At 36.3% G+C, this 25049-nt stretch overlaps 1 protein-coding gene across 1 annotated transcript in view; it reads left to right on the forward strand.

Annotated features, from left to right (window-relative positions):
* Positions 1-25049, forward strand: part of gabrb4 (gamma-aminobutyric acid type A receptor subunit beta4) — a 53686-nt gene that overhangs the window by 3789 nt on the left and 24848 nt on the right. The window contains exon 3 of the mRNA XM_051093185.1: positions 19201-19268. Coding sequence (XP_050949142.1) covers positions 19201-19268 — 68 coding nt within the window. The remainder of the gene's footprint in view (positions 1-19200; positions 19269-25049) is intronic.

Consider the following 25049-nt stretch of genomic DNA (forward strand, 5'->3'; position numbering starts at 1 on the left):
AGTCACTGTTGAAGAGATTGCTTATGTGGAGTTTAGTCATAAAGATTATCACTGACCGATGCAGTATGTACATAGTCATGCAATATTTTCCGCACTGCACATCTGATCTCCTGTGTAGGAAGGTTTTCAAAACTTTGTGCTTTTAAAAAATATATATTAAGACCGGTTTGTCATCTGTGGTCTCATGTCAAGACTTAATGTTTAAAAATGACTGAATGAAGGCAGACATTTTCTAGAAACTGCTGAAACATCTTATGGTATAATAGCATTGATCTCAAGGTTAGGCACCAATGAAAGAAAACAAGAGACTGTTTGAGATGGGAAGGCACTTTGTGCTCTTGCATCCTGTATCCCCCCAATCCCCGCCCCCCTGTAAAAAGTTGTGTTGGTACAGTTTTCACAAAGGCTGAGCACACAGTTTTAGGTTGCTGCTCATGGTCCATATTTTTGCACACGTTCACATTGTTGAAGGACAACAAGATGCTTTTCGAACCACAAAGTCGGGGAAAATTTTGTTTCGCCACACCCAGAAGTCCGCTTGTCTGGCTATTCATCACAAGCCTTCTGTTTGTCCGCTGATATTGCAAAGAGACTATAAATTTGCTACAGAATGTACTTTTCAATTCAGCCCTTCAGCAAATTACTTTTTATTTTAAAGTCTATCTATCTATCTATCTATCTATCTATCTATCTATCTTTTCAAATATCATATATGTGACCCTGGACCACAAAAAGACTGGATAAGGGTCAATTTTTTTTTTTAAATTTAAATTTATACATCATCTGAAAGCTAAATAAATAAGCTTTCCATTAATGCGTGTTTTGTAAGGTTAGGACGATATTTGGCCCGAGATACAACTGTTTGAAAATCTGGAATCTGAAGGTGCAAAATATATTGAAAATCGCCTTTAAAGTTTCCCAACTGAAGTTCTTAGCAATGCATATGACTAATCAAAAATTAGGTTTTGATGTATTTACGGTAGGAAATTTACAAAATATCTTCATTACTTTATATCCTAATGATTTTTGGCATAAAAGAAAAATTGATAATTTTGACCCTTACAAATGTATTTTTGGCTATTGCAACAAATATACCCATGCTACTTATGACTGGTTTTGTAATCCAGGGTCACATATGTAGATTATCTCAAAATGTATTCATGTTGTTACCATAGAGCCTTTTGGGATTTTTGGTAGAAATGACGAGTTGAATATAGAATTCTGTGCCGTGTTGTCTGATTTGCAATATATTAGGACACACTGACCAATTTGCGATCATTAACACATTTTATGTTCTCTTCAACAAGGCTGGATAGATTACTTACAAATTGTAGTCCATTTCTGATTCCGAAGTGAATGAAAAAAATTTATGTTAGTAAAGTAATCCATTACATTACACATTTTAGGTAATGTAATTGGACTACTTTTAGATTACTTTTGACCTAACTCATTTATCACATTGATTTAAATAGGATAGTCTTGTATCATATTCATATAAAAATACAAAGAGAAAATATATTCTATTTGTTGTTATTAACAACATGAAGCACATTAAATGTTACATTATGTCAAGGTTTTCTGTAAGAGGTTTAATGCAAAACTAATAATAAATCTTAAAAATGTTAAATTAAAATAAATATAATGTTAAAAAAATGTCAGTCCAATTAGAACACTTACTAAAAAATGAAATATTTTATTTGTTTACTCTTGCTATTGTGTGAATAATATGTAATCAATCAAAAGTACTTAATTTTTGCAATCTGATTACATAATCCAGATTGCATGTAATCAGTTATTACCCAGCTCTGCACTTCAGCACCATTTTTACAACAAACAAAGAATTTTCAATCATTTCATCAGCAGTGATGGCCCCTCCACAGAGCACTGATGTGAGGTCAGTTATCCTGCAGCGCTGCACGCTTGTATTGGGAGCAGCATCCGCTCTGATGCAGGCCAGGGAACTGTAGTCTATCACATCCTGATAATTCCATCATCAGTCAGAGCCCAAGTCTCCTGACACAACTGCTGACCAACTTCAGCTTTGGAGCGCCGTGCATTTTAATTGGACCCAGACCGTAGCTACGCTAGCCAGCGAGAGCGAGAGAGACAGAGGGAGGGTGAAGAGGGCAGAGAGGATAGAGATGGAGAGAAAGAAAGAGGCCAGTTAGGTGGTCGAGAAACCAGGCCGTCCTAAAAGAGCTTCATCTCTTTGGCCGGCTAGAGGGATAGCCGCGGGGTTTGGTCGTGGTGTATTTGTGTGTGCGCACCCCAGAAGTCGCATCACACCAACACATGAATGCAAAGCCTGCTTGCACATGCGAGCATTCATTGATGCACACACACAGACAAAGAGTTAGACAACTTTAAGAAAAAAAAAATGCTATTCACAAAATATCTGCAATCCAGTTTAACAAACCTCAAAATGTGCTGAAATAGCATTGCAGCATGCATTTTTTCTTTTTAATTAAGGCACTGTTATTTTTTATTATAGATTGTACTGTACTGTACTGTACTAGTACTGTACTGTACTAATTTGCTGACAATTACTGTTGCACCTCCAAATTGTGTTCATCAAAAAAATTTCAGTGCTATTTAGCAGACATGATATGTAGATTTGGCGCTCAAAATATTTGTCTCTTCAAATGTTATTAAACTTCATGTGTTCATATGATTTTTTTTTAAATTATTTATTTAAAGATGTAAAACAATTTTTTATTTTACTGTACATTGTTGCAGCACCTTTTTCAGCCTCTGCCTGAAACCGCGTGTCTCTTTAAAACCCACCTTTTTTAAAAGTCTATTCTCCTCTGGTTGGTCAGCTGGCCCTGGCTGTTGTGATTGGTTAAACACTTAGAATGTGTGTTGGAAAATAAACACCCCTTGCCGTAATCGTTTTTTTTTTTTTTTCACGAGCAGTATTATATTTACGGTAACTGTTGCATCAGTATTGGAAGTCAATAAACGTTTCCCCCTCACTGATAAAATAAAATAAAACGTCTTACTGCTGCATGTTTTACAAACATGCACAAAGAGCTATATCACACACTAAAGCAATGATATGCAAGCTTTTTTTTTTTTTTCAAAATACCATTCTAGTACATACTTTTCAGTATTGGGTGTGCTGTCTAAAGATGAGCCTTATATGTATATGACAGTTCCAGTCTTCCCATTGTAGCCATTCTCACCCTGTTCGTGTTCATTGTTTCAGCAGCAGTAGATGATGAGTCATTTTATTCAGCCTTGCTTTACACTCGACGTTGTTGCCTTTCGTATTCACATTGTAGTTATTGGCTTATTGGCTCCAGCTCTCAACAAATAGCCCGTGGATGTGGTGTACAGTCTGAGCAGAACTCCAATTGTGTTTTATGTTTGAGTGAGATACGACTTTCAAAGTATGGATGCATCCATAGAAATTGGAGTACATATTTGATGCTGATGTTTAGGGTGAAATATGCTAGTGGTCTAGTGTCTATGTACTTGCAATCATCATCATTATCATTTTTCATGAGGTTTTTGGGCAACATCATCCTATTTAATATTTCAGAGACATTTTAAGAATTCAATATGATGAATGGTTTGAGTGTCACTGGATTTGAGTCCATTTTGATCCAAAACCAAAAGTCAGTCCAGCAGTGGCATATTGCTAATGTACTGTTTGCTAAACAAAGGCCTTAAATAATTAAACAAACATCCAAATAGGAAAAGAAAAAAAAAAGTTAGTTTTATGATCTTTTGTTAGTGAATTAAAATATAAAGTATTTCATTTGATCTAATTATTAAATATTTGGGATTTTGTCCTTTTCCACAAAGGATAAACACAATACTGCTTTAGTATACTATATTAAAATCATTAAAATCATACAGTAGATGCTGCTTTATTGTGACCTAACCTTAAACATTTTGGTTAGGTCCCAATGTTGAACCTGCTGCTCAGTAAAGGTGTCCTTAAAGGTCTTCGCTGTCAGTGTCTCGGCCCATCCAATCAACATGTAAACACCACATCCAATTTCAATGATAGGGCAATTAAATACCTGTTAGGAACGTCATTAATCATATTTCCTTCTAGCTGATATGCAAAGGGAAAAGGGTGAGGAACTCGGGTTGGCTGCATCAAAAACTAAATCCATTGTTTTTACTCACTACTGTACCTGATACTTTTTTTTTGGTCATTTTGTCCAATTTAACTAGGCAATGGTTTGCAGTGTTATTTTAAACAGCCTCTGCCAACAAGATTTTTATTTCATTTGCTTTTTTTTTTTTTTTTTCCATTAGTTAAGCAGCTGTATACAATCAGTTGATTATTATCATAAAATAAACTTCTTTATGGTGATACAAAACCTCCTCATCACCATTTCTGGGTTTATTTTCAAATCGTGACTTGCTATACATGATCACTCATGTATAATCTACTAACAGTGTGAATATTCCATTGGAAAAAAAATGACAATGGAAAATGATCATTTTGCTTCATTCAAATGAAACAGAATTCCCAATTGTCTAGAAGAAGAAGACAGTGGATTAATTACAGCCCGTGCTGGCCTTATTTACAACCTCAATAATCAGGGCAGCCTCTGAAGGTCTCTGAAGACTTTGAATTTACGAGATTGCGGTTTCTCATTTCAAGTCATCCTCTCTAACAAAAGATACCTTCATGTTCTCAGGTCTGGTTCAGTCCGGCTATGTCGCCGGGGCCTGTTTATGTGCTGCTCATAAAAAACATGCTGAAAGTTTAATCAACAGAATGGAACATGAATACAGTTGCCTAGATACGCAACATGTCACACCCGAGGCCATAAATCAACCAAATGTTTTCTTTTTTTTTCTTTTTTTTTTCCTTCTCTTGCAACAGAAAGTGTTCTTTCTTTTTTTTTAATAATGGTAATTGTTATTTTTAATATTCACACTAAGGCAAATACAATTACTTAAAACTTACTCAATTATCTAAAATTGTATTCTAATACTATAAATATTATTAACGTTATTAAAACATAATTCATAACATTTCAGAGAGTGTAAGACAACTGCACTTGACTGTATAGCTGTATGTTTAATACAGTTTGGCATAAAAACAGTATAGAGTGCTATAGGTAAAATACATTAATTATTTGGTGATTAGTAATTACTGTAATTGATAATAAGGTCACTACCTTTATGTAGTTACTTCTTAACACTAAAATTCCATCCATCCATTCATACATCCATACCAGAACAACTGGATCCTACAAAAATAAAATAAAATAAAATAAAATAAAATGCTAACTAAGTGATGGGGCATTTATGGTATTTACAGGAAACTTGTAATGAACAAAAGCAATTTGTTAACATTTATTTGTTAAAAATGAAAAACAATTACATTCACTCTCACGTACCACGCCCTCATCCTTACATATGTGTGAATATCAACACAGCATTTACCTGTGTGTGTTTACATTACGTAAGCAGTTCATGCTTCGCGGCACCCCTCCAGACATACATCCACCCACACACAGGGCATTCTGACAGAACAGGCTCATGTCTATTTGTCTGTATCAGAGGATGGTTTGACTGAGATTCCTATTACAATCTGCCTGCACGGAAAGGTTCAGATCGAAATGGTGTGTCTCAATTAACCACATTTCTCTATCTCTGTTCTGATTTAGTGACATGGCCACTGTTAACGCCAACAGCAGCAGCGCTGCCGACGCAAGCAAACACTTAAAAAATCCCTTATGGGGAAAAAAGTACACTTTACTTTTTACAGAAAATAATACAGAAATAATTTTCTTTAAAATAATATACTTAAAGGGATAGTTCACCCAAAAATGAAAAATACCCCATGATTTCCTCACCCTCAAGACATCCTGGGTGTACTTTTTTTCTTTCAGATGAATACAGTCAGAGTTATATTAAAAAATGTCCTGGCTCTTCCAAGCTTTATAATGGCGGTGGGTTGTGGTCCAGATTTTGAAGCAAAATAGTGTAATCAGGATCTGGGGGGATAACAAAGTCCTTCCGTGTTCGTATAAGAAAAATATCCATACATCTTTATAAACCGTAATCTCTAGCTTTCGAGAACTGTCATATGCGTGTACAAGAGAGTGGCGTTCCAGCGGATGGCGTAGGACATAAGTGATTATAAAAGCACAGAGGACAAATACAAAAGGAGGATATGTAAAGAAAAATGTCTGAGGATTTGATATAAGCCATGAGGAGACTGATCTTCCTTTGCTGTAACAAAACTTAGTCCTCACGAGTCTAGTATATTGTCATCGGAGCTTACACTACACCTGCGTCCGATGTCATTTGCTGAAACGCCACTGTCTCATGAATGTGCGTACAATGTTAGGAGAAGCTAGAGATAATGGTTTATGAAGTTTTAAATATGGATCATTTTCTTACACAAACAGATCAATTCATTTCAGAAGGCCTTTATTAACCCCCATTGTTGGGCATGTGGAGTACTTTTTATGATGGATGGATGCACTTTATTGAACTTCAAAATTTCAACAGCCATTAACTGCCATTATAAAGCTTGTAAGAGCCAGGACATTTCTAATAAAACTCTGGTTGTATTTGTCTGAAAGAAGAAAGTCATAAACACCTAGGATGGCTTAAGGGTGAGTAAATCATGGGGTAATTTTCAGTTTGAAGTGCAAAATGGATACAATGTTTTTGGGGCACTTAATGCAATCGCATGTTGATTGCAAACTTATTGTGGTTTAAATTTATATTAAATGCAATTAGTTACTGAACTGTGCTTTTTTACTCTATTAAGGAAGACCTAAGTACATATTTATATGTAATTTTATAAATACTTCTGTCTTTGAAATGCTTAAATTGTACTGCCGAATGTATTGAAAACCATTTATGGTAAACTAAAATATACTTAAAATTATTTCTATTGAAACTTGTGTCATTTAATGCAATATACTGTTTTCGTAGTTACTCATTTGTAATGATAAAGTTCCAATTTAGTACATTTAAAGTATATTACCTTTTTATGTAATGTAAAATACTATAATTAAAATTATTAGCAAGTGCTTTAGATGTGGTTTAGCATGTTAGTTGACACATCAAAATAAGTGTACTTTAAAATGTTACTAAAACATGATTTAAAACATTACAGTAAAATTTTTAATTTCACATTTTTGCGGAGAATGCGTTTTAAAAGTGTACTTTTACAAATGTGTATTTAAGTGTGTCTCCATTTCATTAACATTTCGATTTGAGACTTTCAAACCTCAAAATAATGGTAAAGCAGTCCAGATGACTTACGCACTATGTTCCAAGTCTTCAAAAGTCATAACATCTCTGTCTGATCAGTAGACCAAAATAGATGTCATGACAGTCTGTTCACTACAGCTCTTAAATTTCATTTGCTTTTGTGTTTATTCGAATATGGTGTGCCAATTTTAATACGTGGATATAAAATATAAAACCCACATCAGATTACTGTTGCTAGTCTCCCTGGTACTCCAGTTTCATATGAAAAAGTGGGGTGTCCTGCTCCCTGAAGAGTAAGGCCTGTAGTCGAAGAGAGAGACCATTGAAATGAAACTATGAACTGAAGGCAGCTAATTACATTATCTTTGAGGAGCTCACCATTTTGCCCAAGATGTAAGTGGCCCCCATGGACTGCAGGAAATCTAATAAAAAGCAGTGGCCTGTAAATTGTAGCAGTAAGTGTTTTTCCTGTGCTGGGTTATCAGCGTCTCCTTCGACTGTAGTACTATAGGCAATGTTTTAAAAGCTTTGTTACATCAACACATTGCAAATTAGCTTGGAATTTGAAGAAATGCCACTCAAAATATCTCAGATGTGTTATAACTATGTAATAAACATGTAATAGAAACATTTATAAAGCATTTGTAGCTGCTCAGTATCATAATGCAGAGAAATTGCCCATCTCAAAAGCCAGTTTCTCTTAAACAAAATTGAATCATAGGCATTTCAAACAAAAAGGAGAAAAAAACAAAACATGAAATTAGATTAGAATAATGGTGCATCGTCTGATAACGTGGTTATCCTCTGTAGATGCAAACATATAGGACTCCTAACTCAAGTGCTATATGGCAGCACATCTCACACGTACATTTACATCGCAGGGCCGATATATAATCCAAATGGTTGCCAAGTCCTGGACAAATAGCAGTGCGGAGTAGCCAGAGGGCAGACCATCTCGTTAGCAATGTGATTTACTATCCCTGGCCCTAGACAACAGTGTATGTGTGTGTGTTTGATGATATGTAGTCACTCTGATGGAACGAACAAGCTGACACTTCTCCTTCAAGCTTAATGCATTGCTGTGCATTACATGCGACTGTCACGGGCAAGGTGCTTTGGATAAATCTTAACTTGGGAGGATGTATATGTCTGTACCCTGTCTTAACACTGGCCACAATGTTACTGTGATGTACCATTTTTAGTGCCTTGTGTCAGAAAACAACCTTCTGTTGCCCTTACTAAGCAATACAATAATTTCTCTACTTTTTCCCGTTGTATATTACTGCACAGCTGTACAAGCCTAACAAACACATCTGACAAAATGGAGGATGTAGTGCCAGTCAAATAGAGTTTATTCTGTGGGTGGAGCATTGGAAATATGTCACAGCATATTCACTGGGCCCCTATAAAATGCCAGAAAAAGGGACAAACATGTGTCTGCTGTGTTTGATTTGGGCAGGAAGGCCCAATTATCCAACTGAACATTCAATGGTTCACTGGCCATTACCACAACTCCCCCAATGTCAGGAAATGGGGAACTTCTGTGCAGTTGTTTTGCACACAAGGTGCAGAAGAGAGAGCCTGTCTACCTACCCTCTCCTACCCTTCCAGTTTGAGCCCCTCACTCTGGAGATGGCACTTTACAGTAAATCTAGCTGTCATCGCCTCTAAAATGGGTTTTATGGTCTCGGATCCCGCCGTTAACAAAGCTTGAAATGGTGGCGACACATCCGTAAAGCTGTGAACATGAACCCTTTTCCCTCAAGAATGAGGCTTCTCTAGGCCTTTGGTTTTGCCATGTGTCTTGATATTAAACCAGGTTGGAGTTACCGCATAGACGCATTGCTGTTCTCTGCAGATGAGCTACATTTTTAGTAGTGCTTGCTAAGGCAAGCATCAATATTTGCTAATTCTTAGGGTTAGGGATCTGAACAGACCTCACATCATTTCTTCAACACAGGCTAATTGGAAAATGATTGGCTAATGATGAAAGTCCCTATCAATAGTCTTGCAAAATTCCAAAAAATGTACAATTCAGTGCAGTTTCTATTTGAAATGAACACTTGTGACAGTAAAACACCAACACCTTTATTCGTTTTCACACAATTTTTCATTACAGTGGCAGATTATTGATTAATAATGACTTACTAATGCAAAACTGTCACATCATTAAATAATGTTTTCCCATGAGATTTAAAATGTTGTGGTTGGGTTTAGTTTTTAGATTGGTAGGGTTTAGTGTAGATGGACACTTTTTGAACTGACACAATCTTTTTGTATTTTTCAAATGAAACTAAAGATGCTTTTAGTGCTACTCATTGGATATTTCACTTTTGAAAGTGTCGCAAAGTGATATCATCTTTTGAGGAATGATGAGCCTGGGTTGCATTTCTTTTTATACGTGAAACACAGAATAAGATATTTTGAGACAAATTCTTCAATCATCTCCTTTTGTGTTCCACAGAAGAAAGTCAAGAATTTGAATGACATGAAAATTCTTTTATCATTTACTCACCTTCATTTTGGGATGAACTATCCCTTAACATGTCTGTCCACCTGAGGCAACCTGCTCTACATAAAAAAAAATAAAAAATAAAAAAACCATCTAATGTGAGTGTATATTTTTAAAATATTCTTCAAAAAATTATTTTTAGTAACCTTTTTAATGATTGAGTGCACATGAATGATGCCTCAAACTGTGCAAATCTCAGTTCCATAGACGTTAACTGAATGAGACAACCAAGCCACATTTAGAATTACAGGTGAGCTTTTTTTGATTCAAGCCAATAAGTAATCACCTACTATAGCAGCAATATGACAATGACACAGAACAGAGAAACAAATTGAAATACTCTATGTTGTACATTACATCATGTTGCTGCAGTGGGTTTGCTCCCACCTAAGGTTTAGGTTGTCATGGACACCAGCGCATTCTCTAAATAGTTTGCACTAACTGCTAACACACCGCCATCTTGCAGACTCTGGCCTCCATGAGGTCAGACTAGATGGCTAGAGAGGCTGCAGTTTTAGATGGAAAGTACTCTAGAGATATCAATGCTGGGCTGAAGTCTTAACAACGAGGGTGGTAGTGGTTGGTGACTGGCCATTAATGTCTTGTATCAATTATTTTAAAATGCTCTGGTAAATATCTCATGCTTTATAGTTTTGAACAACTGCTTCTGATAGGATCAGCAGTGGTCAATCACCTGATAAGTACAGGCACAAGTTTAATTATTGTTTTGGAAATATTGATTGCCATGTGCTCTATATGTGTTCAACCATAGTGTACATACAGGAGATACAGGTTTGCAATCTGCACTGTGCCATGTCTTGTAAAAAGTAAATTTTATTGATATAATTTATATATTTTCATTTGACACCCTTATCGATACTTGAATGAATGAATAAATGAAAATAATTAAATTTTTTATTTGTATACATGTAATTAGCCTTTCAATAATATAAAAGGAGGTGTGGCATCATGATCGTGAGCTTGCGATTAGGTCTGTGGATGTTTGGGCGGGACTTTCACATTGTGGCTTCACATCAAAATCATTACTGCACAGATTCGGACTCCAAATAAATCACTACTGCACAAACTCTGGCTCGAAATAAATCACTACTGCACAAACTCGGGATTCAAATAAATCACTACTGCACAAATTCAGGCTTCAAAAAAATCACTACTGCGCAGATTCAGGCTCCAAATGAATCACTACTGCTCAGATTCAGGCTTGAAATGAATCACCACTGTGCAGACTAAGGCTCTAAATGAATCACTACTGTGCAGACTCTGGCTCCAAATGAATCATTACTGCGCAGACTCAGGCTCCAAATAAATCACTACTGCTCAGACTCAGGCTTGAAATAAATCACCACTGCACACACTTTGGCTCAAAATGAATCACTGCTGTGCAGACTCGGGATCCAAATGAATCACTACTCCACAGACTCAGGCTCCAAATGAATCACAACTGTTCAGACTCAGGCTTCAGATTAATCTCCACTAGCAGACTCGGGCTCCAAATGAATCAGCTCTACACAGACTCAGGCTCCAAATGAATCACAACTGTTCAGACTCAGGCTTCAGATTAATCTCTACTAGCAGACTCGGGCTCCAAATGAAGTCATTGTTCAAGATAACAGCGGCCATACTGTGATGTTTTGGCTTTATTTTTCTGTAGTGGAAAGAAGTGGGGACGCAATCCTTTTTTACAGTGTATGGATTTACCTTTTTTTTTCTTTTTTAAATCCCCGTTATTCACATGTTGCCCAGGTTGTCCGGTTATATTACAGTAGAAAATGAGCTCATCTTGAGAAAAGAGTTACTAATGATAAAATGCAACGACCCCCCAAACAGTTAAGTTATGGGCCTGATAAGCCCGCATGACTCAAAGTGTTCTGCGACCACGCTGTGCCTCACAGGGGACACACTCCCATATCCAAGGACAACTGCACACCGCAAAATCTCCCCTAATTGCTGACATCTCTCCCAGCTGGCATAAAGTCTCTTAATTAATAATGAATACACCTACAATGCTCCAGCTAGTTTCCCTATTAATTAACTTGACTCCTGCAAGCAGCCACACGGCTTCTCTCCCATGTGCCGACGCTTAAAAGAAAAGGAGCCTTTTTGGCGTGTGTGGGCTGAACGTGCATCAACACTGGATGCAAAAGTAGCGCGCATTCAGCACAAAAGTGCGGCATTGTCAGAACGGGCGATAAATGGACAAGCACTGCACAAATGATCTCTATCCCGATGAGCAGAGAATGCCTTCTGATTTATGGGGAGAGAGCCGGTCGAAGAGAAAACGCTTGAGGAGGCTGTTCTGTTTGCATCCTCTCGCGCTGCGGTCCTCTTTTACTAGAGGAACGTGCATTGTATGTGCGTGTAAGGCGGTTATGCTTGGAAGGAGAATAAGGAGGCCTATTAGCAGGCACGTAACCATAGAAAGCACACTTCATTGTTCACTTACAAACCGCATGTTTGGATGAGGCACACTGCAGGTGAAGCCGCAACACAATAACGCACGTCCCCACGGGACCCTCTTCGCACCCCCGGTGATGGATGGGGAAGACTAGTCCTTGGGAGTCAGGAGGGATCTGTCAAGGACAGGATACGGCCCTGTGATCGTCTCAGATAAATACACAGTGAAAGACATGTCATTTATCGCAGGGCCTGAGATGGATGCTACTGGCTCAATGGCCAGGAAGCATGTTTGAAAACCCATTTCATTATTATACCTCAAAAGATCCTTTGGGAACCATTGACCTTCCGTATGCAGTTAGAACAACCGGCTTGCCAATGACACTATGCCCGGTTTTACGTCGGGCATTTCATCAGCTCATCATTCTCAGCTTTCGGGTCAGCTTGTTTGTTCTCCTTTTAAGATTATGTATTGCCAAAATATTGTCAATATCATTTGTTTTGCCAATGAAAAAATATTTCATTGAAAATAATAATTCCAACAAAACCACTGCAGAACTATTGCGTCACAGATAATCACACAGTGGTGTTTCAAACAAATCAGGTGAATTAATCATAAAGGCAATTATTCCTCAATGAATCATCCATTATGAATGAATCGGTTGAATAAATGAATCAATGACTAGCTGCTACCTAGAATTGCTTTTAGTTTCGTAACCAAATAAATGCAAAATTTCAGGGTATTTAACATATTTAACATTTAACATATAGGACATTGTTTAATGTGAAAAAAGAAATAAAACATACTATTATATATATATATATATATATATATATATATTATTGATTAACAATGATTAATCAGGTGAATAAATCATAAAGACAATTATTACTGAATGAATCATCGGTTTTGAATGAATCAACTGAATAAATGAATCAATGACTAGCTGCTATCTAATCACTTTTAGTTTCGTATGTAAAGTATAACATTTCACAGTTTTGTATTCTATATATTTAAGCCAATAATCTTATGTTATCTAATGTTAGTAAAATAATAATAATCTAATGTTAAACCAGTTCTACTGCATTGTGTAAATACATCTAAATGCCACTTCAGATGCAGCGCTGCAGTGCAATTTTTTTATATACTGATTTCATTTGATTTGTTACATATCAAATGAATACTATTATATTATTCTAATTACATGTATATCCTGTGATATTATATCCTATAGTGTCATATTGTTGTAATTGCATTTATTGAAAAAATGTAAGAATTTACATGAAAGAGACTCATAAACTTCAAAAGATTTAAAAAGTTGCCCTTGTAATGGTAAAAATGAGCATGTAAATCAATTTTAGGGTCTAAATATTGCCTCAATGCTTATTAGGTTTGGGATTATTTTTCAGTGTGTGTGTGTGTGTGTGTGTGTTACCTACTTAACTTGGACTCTTTTTAAAATGTACCTTTGTTGCACTTTTTTCTTTCTCTTGATTTACCTGAAAAGTGTAACATTCTGACTCTGCGACACTATGACAAGCAACATTTACTCAAAATCATGGAATTATAAATGTAATCAGTTAGCATGAACTGCATTGTGGTTTAGGCTACTTTTAGGTCACCATTAGCTTAGTTCTTAAACCACAACCGCAAAACCATACTGCCAATGAACAATAAGTGCACTGTTATAATAACAACATTATTCACACAGCTTATTTCTATGTACATACAGTGTGTTGTTATAAATCGGAACAAGCAAAGTATAGTCCTGAAAGTGTACTGTAGGTTGACGCAGTTCGACTAGGTGTTTCTTCGTCTTGCTGATGTGTATTTCTGCAAATGTGCAGTGCCATATGGCTGCTTGCTGAGTTTCGTAAAACTTGCAGAACTGTACACATTTATCTCTTTGTTCTGGCCTCTGGGTTTGCAGAGTGCTTTAATTCATCAAAGGCTGTCAGCGTCACAAAGTTGTTTTGTTTGCTACAGATACACAAATTACCTCTCCAAATGTCCATTAATGCTGAAGTACTGTTAAGTAAAGTATTTTGACCATTTCCAACAACAGTATTACAATATAAAACAATGTAAATAACAATGCATAAAGTGAGGGCCACCATTTAAATCGATGCAGGTGAATTTCAACTTTCGATGAATAGGGTATAAAACTGATTTGTGTGATTTTGTTCTACCATTAGACATTCAGTCAAATGGTTATTATCAGCCTGCTTTATAGTTAGTGTTCTTTTTAGTGTAGGTGATTCCTGTGATTACTTAAGCATGATAAATACATTGTTAGTTGTGACTCACCACATCCAGACATTTAAATGTCAATAATGCGTTAATAGCTATAAATGTCAGGTAGAGGAACATATAAGTATTCTCCTTTCATCCTGGCACATGATAACGCTTCATGTTTTAAACATGCGCCTGGAACATCTATTAATATATTAGTCCACTCCTCAGTGTTCCATCTCTAATGATTTAACAGAGTCGTCATATATGTTCCTCATTTGACAAAAGGACACGATGCCAACGTTTGGCCATTCATGAGAGGGGAAAAATGAAGCAGATTGAATACAATGTATGAAAAGCACCGTGTCTCTCGTTGCAATGTAAGAGTGACAATGCCGCCGTGTTGCTATGGAACCCCTCTGTTGCTAAGCAATGAGTTGATGATTAGAATTTTGAATCGGGTGGAAGAGTGGTATTTTCTTCGCCACTCTATTTCTCCATGTATGGTGCTGTGCGTGACTGCGTTGATGAAAGGGATGTGGGCCTGTCCTTACTTTAATCCACATGCAGTTGCATTTTTTCCTCCATGGATTAAGAAAACATTTACCTATAGGAAGTATCTATCTATCTATCTATCTATCTATCTATCTATCTGTCTGTCTATCTGTCTATCTATCTATTAGATTCTGATCTATCTACACGCTGACACGCACTTCAGTCTTATTGATATCTTGACTTTGGAATGAAACAGAATGCTTTACAGCAAACGCAGAAAGATGCAATAGCCTTGCAAGACCCTTTAGCATCAGTAGAGGGTGCTGTAGGGCACCACACATAATCCTACCTTTGGTAAGGGACTCCTGACCTATAGGTATGTATTTGTTTAGCACACACAGATCCATATTTATATTATGCTCCGTTATGCGGTGAAAGCTCATCAACTTCTGAACTAATTGGGGCGATAAATTCTTGGCAGTCCGCTGTTATGCTGAAGACTTGCGGCTATACATCACCCAGATCGACTGCCATGAGTTTCCTTCACCCCCCACCAGTAAGCACTTTCAGCTCTCTCCTAAGGAAAGAGGTTGAACACAAACGCTAGGCATTACCGTCATCATTACCTGCAGGAGAGATACATTGCTGTGTCAGTGAAAACCTGCTTAGGGAAAAAGCGGCGACCCACGAGAATTCAGCCCGGGACGCAGTATCCTTGGCATTTGTGCTCCGTCAGAACTGCTATTTTTGCTGTTTCTACCTGGTTTTCTCTTCTTTTTTTTGCTGTGTCGGGCCTGGCTCCATGTGATCTGGCCACAGTTTAGCAAAACAAAGGCACTGGGGGAGAAAAGTGGTCCTCTGAATGGAGATAGCGTCTCTAGAGAAGCCACCTGCCTTACATTTGTCATTTAAATATGTATACAGATGATAGTGCCATCTGCCAGTGCAGTTGGAGAGGGAAAAATTGGTGGAAACACACTGAATTCCTGAGGTGGTGCTGGTGCTGGCTTTCAGAAAGGGGGATGTACAGGTGCCTCGGTGCATTAACCAAATAAATTCAAAATGTCAGGGTATTTAAAAGGAGCAATGACGAAAATAGTCCTATTGAACATTTGACAGCTTCTATTTTTTGTCCATTTTGTGCTGTCTGTGTTTCATTAGAAAAAGCAGCATACTTGGGTCATGCATTTTCATTTAAAGACGTTTTAAATGTCATTACATGAAATTGAAATAACAAAGTCCTGATGAATGGCCTTGTATCTTTAATCTTTGATAATATCCAATCAGAGGAAATATTCCCAGGATCAGTACAAGTTTAGATTAGACGACAGTATTTGTGGCATAATGTTGATTATGACAAACTGGTCTCTTGTCTTTGTTTTATTCACAAGAAAGCAAAAATCTGAGTATATCTGAGTTAATCTGAGTTATAGTGAAGCACTTACAATGGAGATGAATAGGGTCAATTTGTAAACATTAAAATATTCACTGTTTTAGCAGTATAGCCAGTTGAAGTAAACAGTATACATATTAACATTCTTTTAGTGTGAAAAAAATAAAATAAAAACACTAATATTTTCTTGTCATGACAATACAAGAGTAAATAAAAAGTAAATAAGTAAATAAGTAAACTACTTATGACCAATTTGTAGTAAAAACTGAATTTGTTAGGGACATTCTTGAAACATTTTAAAATAATATTATTATATATATTTTTTTTTTTATTTGTTACAAGAAATTCTGTTTAGTTGCACACATTTTCAGTCATTTGTGAGTATGTAGTGCTCTGGGACTAACCAGCAATGTAAACATGAAAATTAAATGAAACATTGCCTTTACAAATTGTTCTATAACCTTTTTTGTGCAGGTAAATTGAACTACACTGTATCAAATGCATTCCTCCTTTTAAGGGACAAGTTGTAATACGGCAGCATGTCATAGACACTCTATTCATTTTAAACCTGGAACATTCTTTGAAGCTGTGGCAGTACAAGTGTTTATAAGAAAGATGGCTAACATTTGCAGCACTTCCTAATGATCGAAGTAGTAGGAGAGTAGGCCAAAACACACTTTCACTCTAAGAGCATCAGACTCAGGTAAGTGGTTTTATTTTGAGCTGCGGCGTGGAAGCCGTGGGAGAGCGTATCCGGGGCACCGTTTTCCAATGTTCCCTCGTTTCATGGAAGCCCGGGTCAAAAATATGTAGCGGCAGGAGCGTGCGGAAGATTTCAGGCTTCGCTGTTTACAACTGGCCAATGAATGTACTTTGACATCTCCTGGGAAAATTCTTGCTGGTTGCCTTCACAAAACACACAGGAAAATGGCTCCATTTTTTCTTTTGCTCCACGAGCACCGTTTCTCTCTCTCGTTCTCTTCCTCTTCTGATTTTATGAGGTGCGGTGAGAGAGTAACGGAACTGCGGGCATTTAAGAGTGTGGCGGGACGGCGTGCAAACATGTCAGCAGTGAAAAGATGGGGGTGAAAAGTACCATTGCACAAAGAAGATGGAGAGGATACACAGAGAGATGGAAGACTGCACTCTCAGTCAAGTGCTCAGTTAGTAAATATTTCAAAACTGCAGTCAAAAAAACGATTTTTTTTTTTTCTTCACTGGGTCTGGATGGCATCTTAGAGATATTTTTAAGACAGCACAGAAGATGGATGACAAACAAAGGAAATGTCAGAATATATACTGTTAAAAAAAAAAAAAAAACTTTAAGGGACCGTGAAATTAACAATAAAAAGGTATATAATAGCAGAATGGTTTATTTATTTATTTATTTATTTTTTATTTTTTTTTAAATAACTGAATTAACAGATTCTTTGAAAGATCTTCCCCTTATGAATCTCTCAATAATTTATGAGTGACTGGTGCATGTTAGTCCAAATATGTATGTATGTATTTATTTATTTTAATAACTGAATTAAATTAACAGATGCGTTGAAAGATGCTCAAAAGACTGATTCCCTTGCGAATCTCTCAAGAACTTGTGATAGTGCATGACTGACTGGTGCATGTTAGTCCAAATATTTATTTATTTATTTATTTATTTATGTATGTATTCATGTGTAATCTTAAAAAATTAATACATTTCTTTTTTTCTCTGAAATGATTAGTCTTTTTTCTGATGTCGCTTTGGCCATCTGGACTTCTGGACAATGTTAACCAGTAGCAAGTTCTCTATTTTGGCACTTGTGGGTCAAACAAACAAACAAATAAGTAAAGTAAAGTTCAAAAATAAATTTTAAAAAATTAATTAAATAAATAAAGGAAATGGCACCTCTAGTAAATTCTGCTGATATTTGACATGGATTCTTCAAAATAAACTCCACCATGTTAAGTGTTTAAAACAAACCTCTGAATTTTTAATGCAACTAAGGAAATGTTGACATGCACTGCAACAGCAGCCATTTTAGACCGTAATGGTGTAAATGTTTGTCTCTGAAAGTCTCTGCTAATGCAATACACTGGTGGAAACACACCTGCTCTCCTATGAAAGATATATTTTAAAATGCTACATTTTTAGATTTATGTGCATGTGCTTACAAATAATAATAATTTTTTTTAATAGTAATTTTTGATTTTTAATTAACTGAATTCTACAAACAATTCACAATTTTTATAAGAATATATTATAGGAATGCACTTTTACTTTTTTTAATATACAGTGATATTATTTGAGGTAAATGCTTTGTCTAAATAATGAATGTCATGAGTAAGTCTGGCCCACTGTCATGTATTTTCTCTTTGTACTGTAGCTATTTGGCTTATTCAGTTGTTATTGACTAGGCTTTATTCAATTTTTTGGAGCTTTTTGTAACACAGGCGTTCTCACACTTGCACCCACATACTGAAAATGCGAACTCCGCCAATGTTTACAAGGTTGTTTTTCTCATAATAGTCTCAGACTGCACACCCACAGTCTGTTCACTGACCATCTGATGATGCATATTGCAAACAAAACTGGAAAGGGTGTTTTTTTTTTTTTTTTTTTTTTTTTGGCAAGCATGCGATTGGTGAGTGTTACAGAACTTCCATGAGTAAGGGCTCAGGATTAAGTCCGCCTGGAAACAAAGTTGTGTTTACAAGGCTCTGGGTTGATACAATGAGTACAGAATGAAATAATCACTAGAAAGTTTTTTGGAAGCACTTAGTACCAAGTGAAATGGATATCCACATGCTAAAGTGTATCTGGCTTATACTGTTCAAAGGGCCTCACTTTAGAGTTTTTTTTTTTTCCTCGTTCTTCTCATTGCAGATAAACGTCCTATGCTGATGCTGCAATACAATGATATTACAATTGCCTAAATTGTTCTCTCTCTTTCTTTTTCTTTTCTGTAGGTCCTCCAGTCATTGTCGGAATGAGTATAAATATCGCCAGTATTGACTCCATTTCAGAAGTCAACATGGTTAGTAACAATGATTTGGCATTTACTGTTATTACTGTTGTTGCTGATTGTTGCTAGAATATTAAAAAGATGAACCTCATGAATAGATCAGTAAAATTTTATTTAGGCCTATATGTCAATATATCAATATCGCAGACTTAGCAGACTTATAGTCTATAGCAGACTTTTCTTTGAGTATAAGCTTGACATTATCTGCATACTTTAGCTGTGTTTCTTAAGAAACATATATTATGTTTCAGGGCCGTTCAATTGAGTCTTCATGGTGTTCTGTAAGAAAATGATCAGTATGCATGATTATGTATTACTGCGGTCATGACCAATTATGTAGCACCAGTAGACCTTTTGGCTCTGGACCATCACCTCAAGTTAAACACCACCCTGGAGCCCTTAAAAAGCAGTTTACTTAAAGAGCAGTCGTCTAAATTTCTGCTGACAACTCCCTATACATACTTACCGTGGAGACCCCATGCAGACTTACTGCATTCATCATTTCTTCATGCAGAGTCAGGGACTTTGGTTTTATTAGCACCTCGGCTTCAATGACTGCGGCCTGAATCCATAAAGCACCCCAGAGAGGAAGTGCTGCACCTGGATCGGTTTTCCTCAGGTTGCTGTCGTATAATAATGGTTTGACAGCAGGAAATATGATCCTAGATTAGATTTCGTATTGGGAAATTTTCAGAGAACCCCAGAAAAATAAAGCTGCTTCGACATTAATTTGATTGCTTGGTCCTAACTAGAACCCCTTTCCCTGCAGATCTCTTTACACTTTTTTTTTTTTTTTTTTAGGCAGTCATTTAAACAATATATTTTATTTCTTAACTTATATTCAGCTATTCTTTTTAAAGGGGTCATCGGATGCAAAACTCACTTTTACATGTTTTTTTAAACAAAAATGTGTGTTTGCAGTGTGTGTACACAACCACCCTATTATGATAAAAATTCACCCAGTGGTATTTTTGTAATCTTTATAATAAATATCCCTTTTTCAAATCAAGCCATTCTCAGCTTCTTGTCAGTGTGACATCACACCGAAAAAGGCTGTTCCCATGATAGTTGATTAACACGACTGTCTTACCTTTGACCCGCCCTGATTGAGCTGTGAACAGTTCGACTCCGACCACCCTTGTTTCAACGCCGGTGAGGGGAAGACAAAAATGTCTCTGATTGAGCAACTGAGGTGTTCTATTGTTGGATGTAATAATGATCATAGCAGTCATTGTTTACTCCCGACATCTGAGCCGCTGACAACTCAAAGGATTAACATTACTTTCGTTTTTGAAGGGAATGTGCCCGACGATCTATATAAATGTGTCTATGTTCACGCAAATCATTCGTGGTGCAGCTTCACCTACAGCATAAGTGAGTATAAAGGGTTTTTTTATGCATCTTTGCAAACTGCCTTTCTTAATAATGTGCTAGGTAGCAAGTTTTGCAGCTAAAGTAAACAGACCGGTTCATCACCCCACAGAAGAGAGGGGCGGGGCGAGCAGAGCTCAATAGCATTTAAAGAAACATGCAACATAATGTCAACATAACATAAAGGGCTGATGTTGACAAGGTAAATAGAGTGTTTTTACGCAACCATTGAGAATGTTTAACCAAAGTATGTTATAGACTTTATATGAAGACCCTAAAGAATCATCAGCTTGTGAAAAATGGGCATCGGATGACCCCTTTAATAGTTCATCTTTTGAATTTTTCAGATCATCGGTCATCAAAGCACTGTAAATATTGGTCACAGATACTGAGTTTTACTTAAAGGGGTCATCGGATGCCCATTTTCCACAAGTTGATATGATTCTTTAGGGTCTTAATGAAAAGTCTATAATATACTTTGGTTAAAAATTCTTAATGGCTGTGTAAAACAACACCCTTTTTACCTTGTCAAAATGAGCTCTGCAAAAATCATCCCATTCTGATGGATTGTTCCTTTAAATGCAAATTAGCTCTGCTCGCCCCGCTCCTCTCTTCTCTCTGTGGAGTAAAGAGCTGCTCTGAGAGATCGCTTACTTTAGCCGCATTTTACCGCGTTTACCCACCAAACTTGCTAATTAGCACGTTATTAGGAAAGGTGATTGCAGAGATTCATAAAACCCTTATACTCACTTCTGCTGTAGGTGAAGCTGGATTACGAATGATTTGTTCGAACACACAGACGCATTAATGTTGATCGGGAGGTGCATTCCCTTCACAAACAAACATAATCCACTGCATCTTCAGCGGCTCAGATGTCGGGAGTAAATAACGACCACTATGTTCATTATTACATCCAGCAACACAACACCTCAATCGCTCAATCTGAGAAACTTACATCCCTGCTCTGCATCAAAACAATGGAGGTCGGACTGTTAGAGCTGACCTGAGGTAAGACGCTCATGTCAATCAACTATCATGGGAGCAGCCTCTGTTGGTGTGACGCATCTGAGAATGGCTCGATTTGAAAAAAGGGGATATTATTTTTACAGATTAATTAAAAACCACTGCATGGATTTTTATCATTATAGGGTAGATGTGTATATACACTGCCAACACACATTAATGTTCAAACAACATGTAAAAGTGAACTTAGCATCCGATGACCCCTTTAAAATTTTACCAAGCTGATTTCCCACTAAAAACTCCCATATATCATGTTTTCATGTCATTTTAAGTCTTATTTTGATGTAACAAAGCGGTTATATCTAAGATTTGCGAACACGGAACACACACAAACACAAGAGGTTCGATGTATCGCATGAACCAATCACAGCCAATTATAACCAGTCATATCGCAATGGAAGCATTGCCTCCTTTCACGTGACTTTTCCCCATTAATTCTAATGTAACCCCCCCTAAATAAATCGGAGGTCATCTCATCCTGTGAAGTGGGCTTGGGTGTGCTTCGCTACCTTAACACCCTCCTGTGTCAATTAGATGGCTAAACTTATGGCACTTGTGGGGACTTCAGTTCCCAGAGGCCCCTAAGGCATGCCGTGTCCTCATCATCAGAGAGGGCCCTTCGACAATCATCACAGGCAGCAGTCTTCACCTGACTAAAATAAACCCAGCCGAGAAGATGTGTGAACAGAAGACACTGTGCTCAGAATACATTAGCTCCTCATTTTTAAGAAACAATTTAACTTTTTTTTTCCTTCTCAGAAAAAGTCATAACTAAACGCTTCTTTCAAAGAGGTACTTTGAAGATTATGTATTGGGCAAGTTCATTTTACAGCTCTGACATTTCTCACTGTCCAGTTTTGCCTCTGAGAAAAAGGTTGATGAGGCAATCAAAATGGAGTAGAAAATTGGCTACTGGTTAAATATATGCTTCGTTTAAGTGTTCCAAGCAAGTTCCTAGAAGTCGTAATTACACTGTGATGTATGTTAGAGTGATTTTGGGCAGAATTAAATAGACATTTTAGGCAATATATTTTTTTTTCACATCAGACAGGTAGCTTCTTTAGCACAAGTACAACAAAATCAATTTAAAAACTAAATTAATTAAATAAAAGAAATAATGTTGCAACATTGCTGATTGGATAATATCACTATAAAGACGTGCCCCAGTCCCAAACTATTCTCTTCCATCACGCCAGAAGATTAACAGTAAACAGGAACAGTAAACAGGAAAGAAATATACATATCCACTGTACACTTGTGAGTCCTCCAAAAATAGCTACTCTTCAACAACAGTACAGTACTTAAAACGCATTCAGACTAAATTGTATAGACCCTAATTTGGACATTTGAAGCTCAAAGAAAATCTACACTGGTAATGAGAATATTATGGTAGCATTCGTGTGCACAAATGCAGTCACTCTGACATGAACCGAACGTAGCAGGAACATCTACTGTAGTATTTCCTAGTTTAAAACCCATGTATTTACTAGAAAATAGTTTTTGTTCTTAATCTGACTCATTTCTGTGAGTATCACTGCTGTAGAATGAATTGTTGGAAACCCATCATCAGGTTTAGACAGTGTTTATGCTGCAGGCCGTCTTCTTCATGTGATGCTTGCATTAAACTGCAGGTGTGTTAATTAGCTCTGGTCGCAGCATTATCAAGCACCAAGTGAAATTCAATTAAAATCCGATGACAGTGAGATTTTTCTAGATTAAACTTTGCATGAAATCGCTCCCAGGCATTGAAGGGACAGCACACTAGCTTCACAAATGTTTCGTTTGTAATTGACAGAATGTACAGACATGTCTTGAATTATTATTTTGAAATTTTTGTAATTATATATCAATAATTACAGAATTACCACGTGAGATAAACTTGATAGCTCATACTAAATGTTAATTTAGGCTTTTTTTTCTATTTAATTTTTATGGTTAATATTAATTCCTAGAAAACAGTAGTTGTTTATTTAGCCCAAGTAATTCATTAAGAAATTGTGTAGAACAAAAAACCTGATCTACTTTAAAAAAAATAAATAAATATTTAATACTCACAGACAGAGACATACAAAATAACAAATATTTTGACCATCCCTTAGTATATGTAAAACTTTAAAATACACTGTATAAATCACAACTGGTTGTTTTAGTAGTAGAATAGTGGAAGTTACGTTCTAGCCACACATGAATCAAATAAACACAGTTATATAAACTTTATTCATGATGTATTGTATGTCCTCGTCTGTGAGTATTAAATAATAATTGTTATAAAATTGTAGATTGCCGTTCAGCTTATTTGTTGCATGCAGTTTTATGGATAATCGCAACAATTGTTCAACTGGCAGGAGGCAGATTTACCTTAATAAGTAACAGTTTTGTAAAAATTGCAAACCTTATTAGAAATGAGAAAATAATAAACATTTGGTTTGGACTTTTGAGAACAGCAATCAACATTTTCTAATAATTTGTTGAAAAAGAAATAAAAAGTTTCAGGAACTATGTTGTACCATTTAACAAGGGCATTAAAGAGAGTCAAAAAGACAGATATCAGAGACAAAAGATGAGAGAAAGCCAGGGAGAGAGAGACAGCGATACAATGCCATGTTTTCTTCCAACTGCAATCCCTCCATTTATGGCCACTGGAGAATTTCCATCTAGTTCCAGTCAGAAGGTTTTATTTTAATTTGTTCGAAGTATTCACTCAAGTATGAAGTTGTTTTCCTTCACTTTTCCCCCGTTCTCTTCTTCTACAAGAACAAGTGTGTCTCTTTGATTTATCCATCATGAAGGTACTGCTGAAATTTCTTTGTACTGTAGTGTTTTGAAGATACTGTACCACAAGTTCTTCTATCGGATGTTTTGTTTTACTTCCCTTTCCCTGGACATTAAAAAATGTAGAGAAAGGTGCTGTGCTACATAAGATTGGGAGAAAAAAAATGATGAAAGTATAGCGACATATCTTTTCTTCCATTTTGTGCCATACATCCAAATGGATCATAGACAAAGAAAAAAAGATGCATTTAGAAAATATATTGGGTGAATTTCCATTTCATGCTAACTTTAATTATATCTTTATATGTTATATGTTTATAATCACCTGTATTGTCTTTGAACTTCGGGTGTTGTATTGGACTGAAAACCATTTATGGTAAACTATAATTTAAACTTATGATGTTAAGTTGTTTTTCAGTCATCAACTGTACAGAACATTTTAAATTGGTTTATGAAATATATTGTAGCTTATACAATTCATAAACAAGGGCCTTGCTGAGTGACTGAATGAATGGGAAGTCAAACACTTTACATCTTTGCCCAGCATTTCCTTAAATCATGCAGCAGAATTAAATGTGGACTTATTACATTAGACTAGTGTCTGTGCAGAATGCTTTATCATTAAAA

This window comes from Labeo rohita, chromosome 21 (assembly GCF_022985175.1).
Source record: "Labeo rohita strain BAU-BD-2019 chromosome 21, IGBB_LRoh.1.0, whole genome shotgun sequence".
Classification (NCBI taxonomy): domain Eukaryota; kingdom Metazoa; phylum Chordata; class Actinopteri; order Cypriniformes; family Cyprinidae; genus Labeo; species Labeo rohita.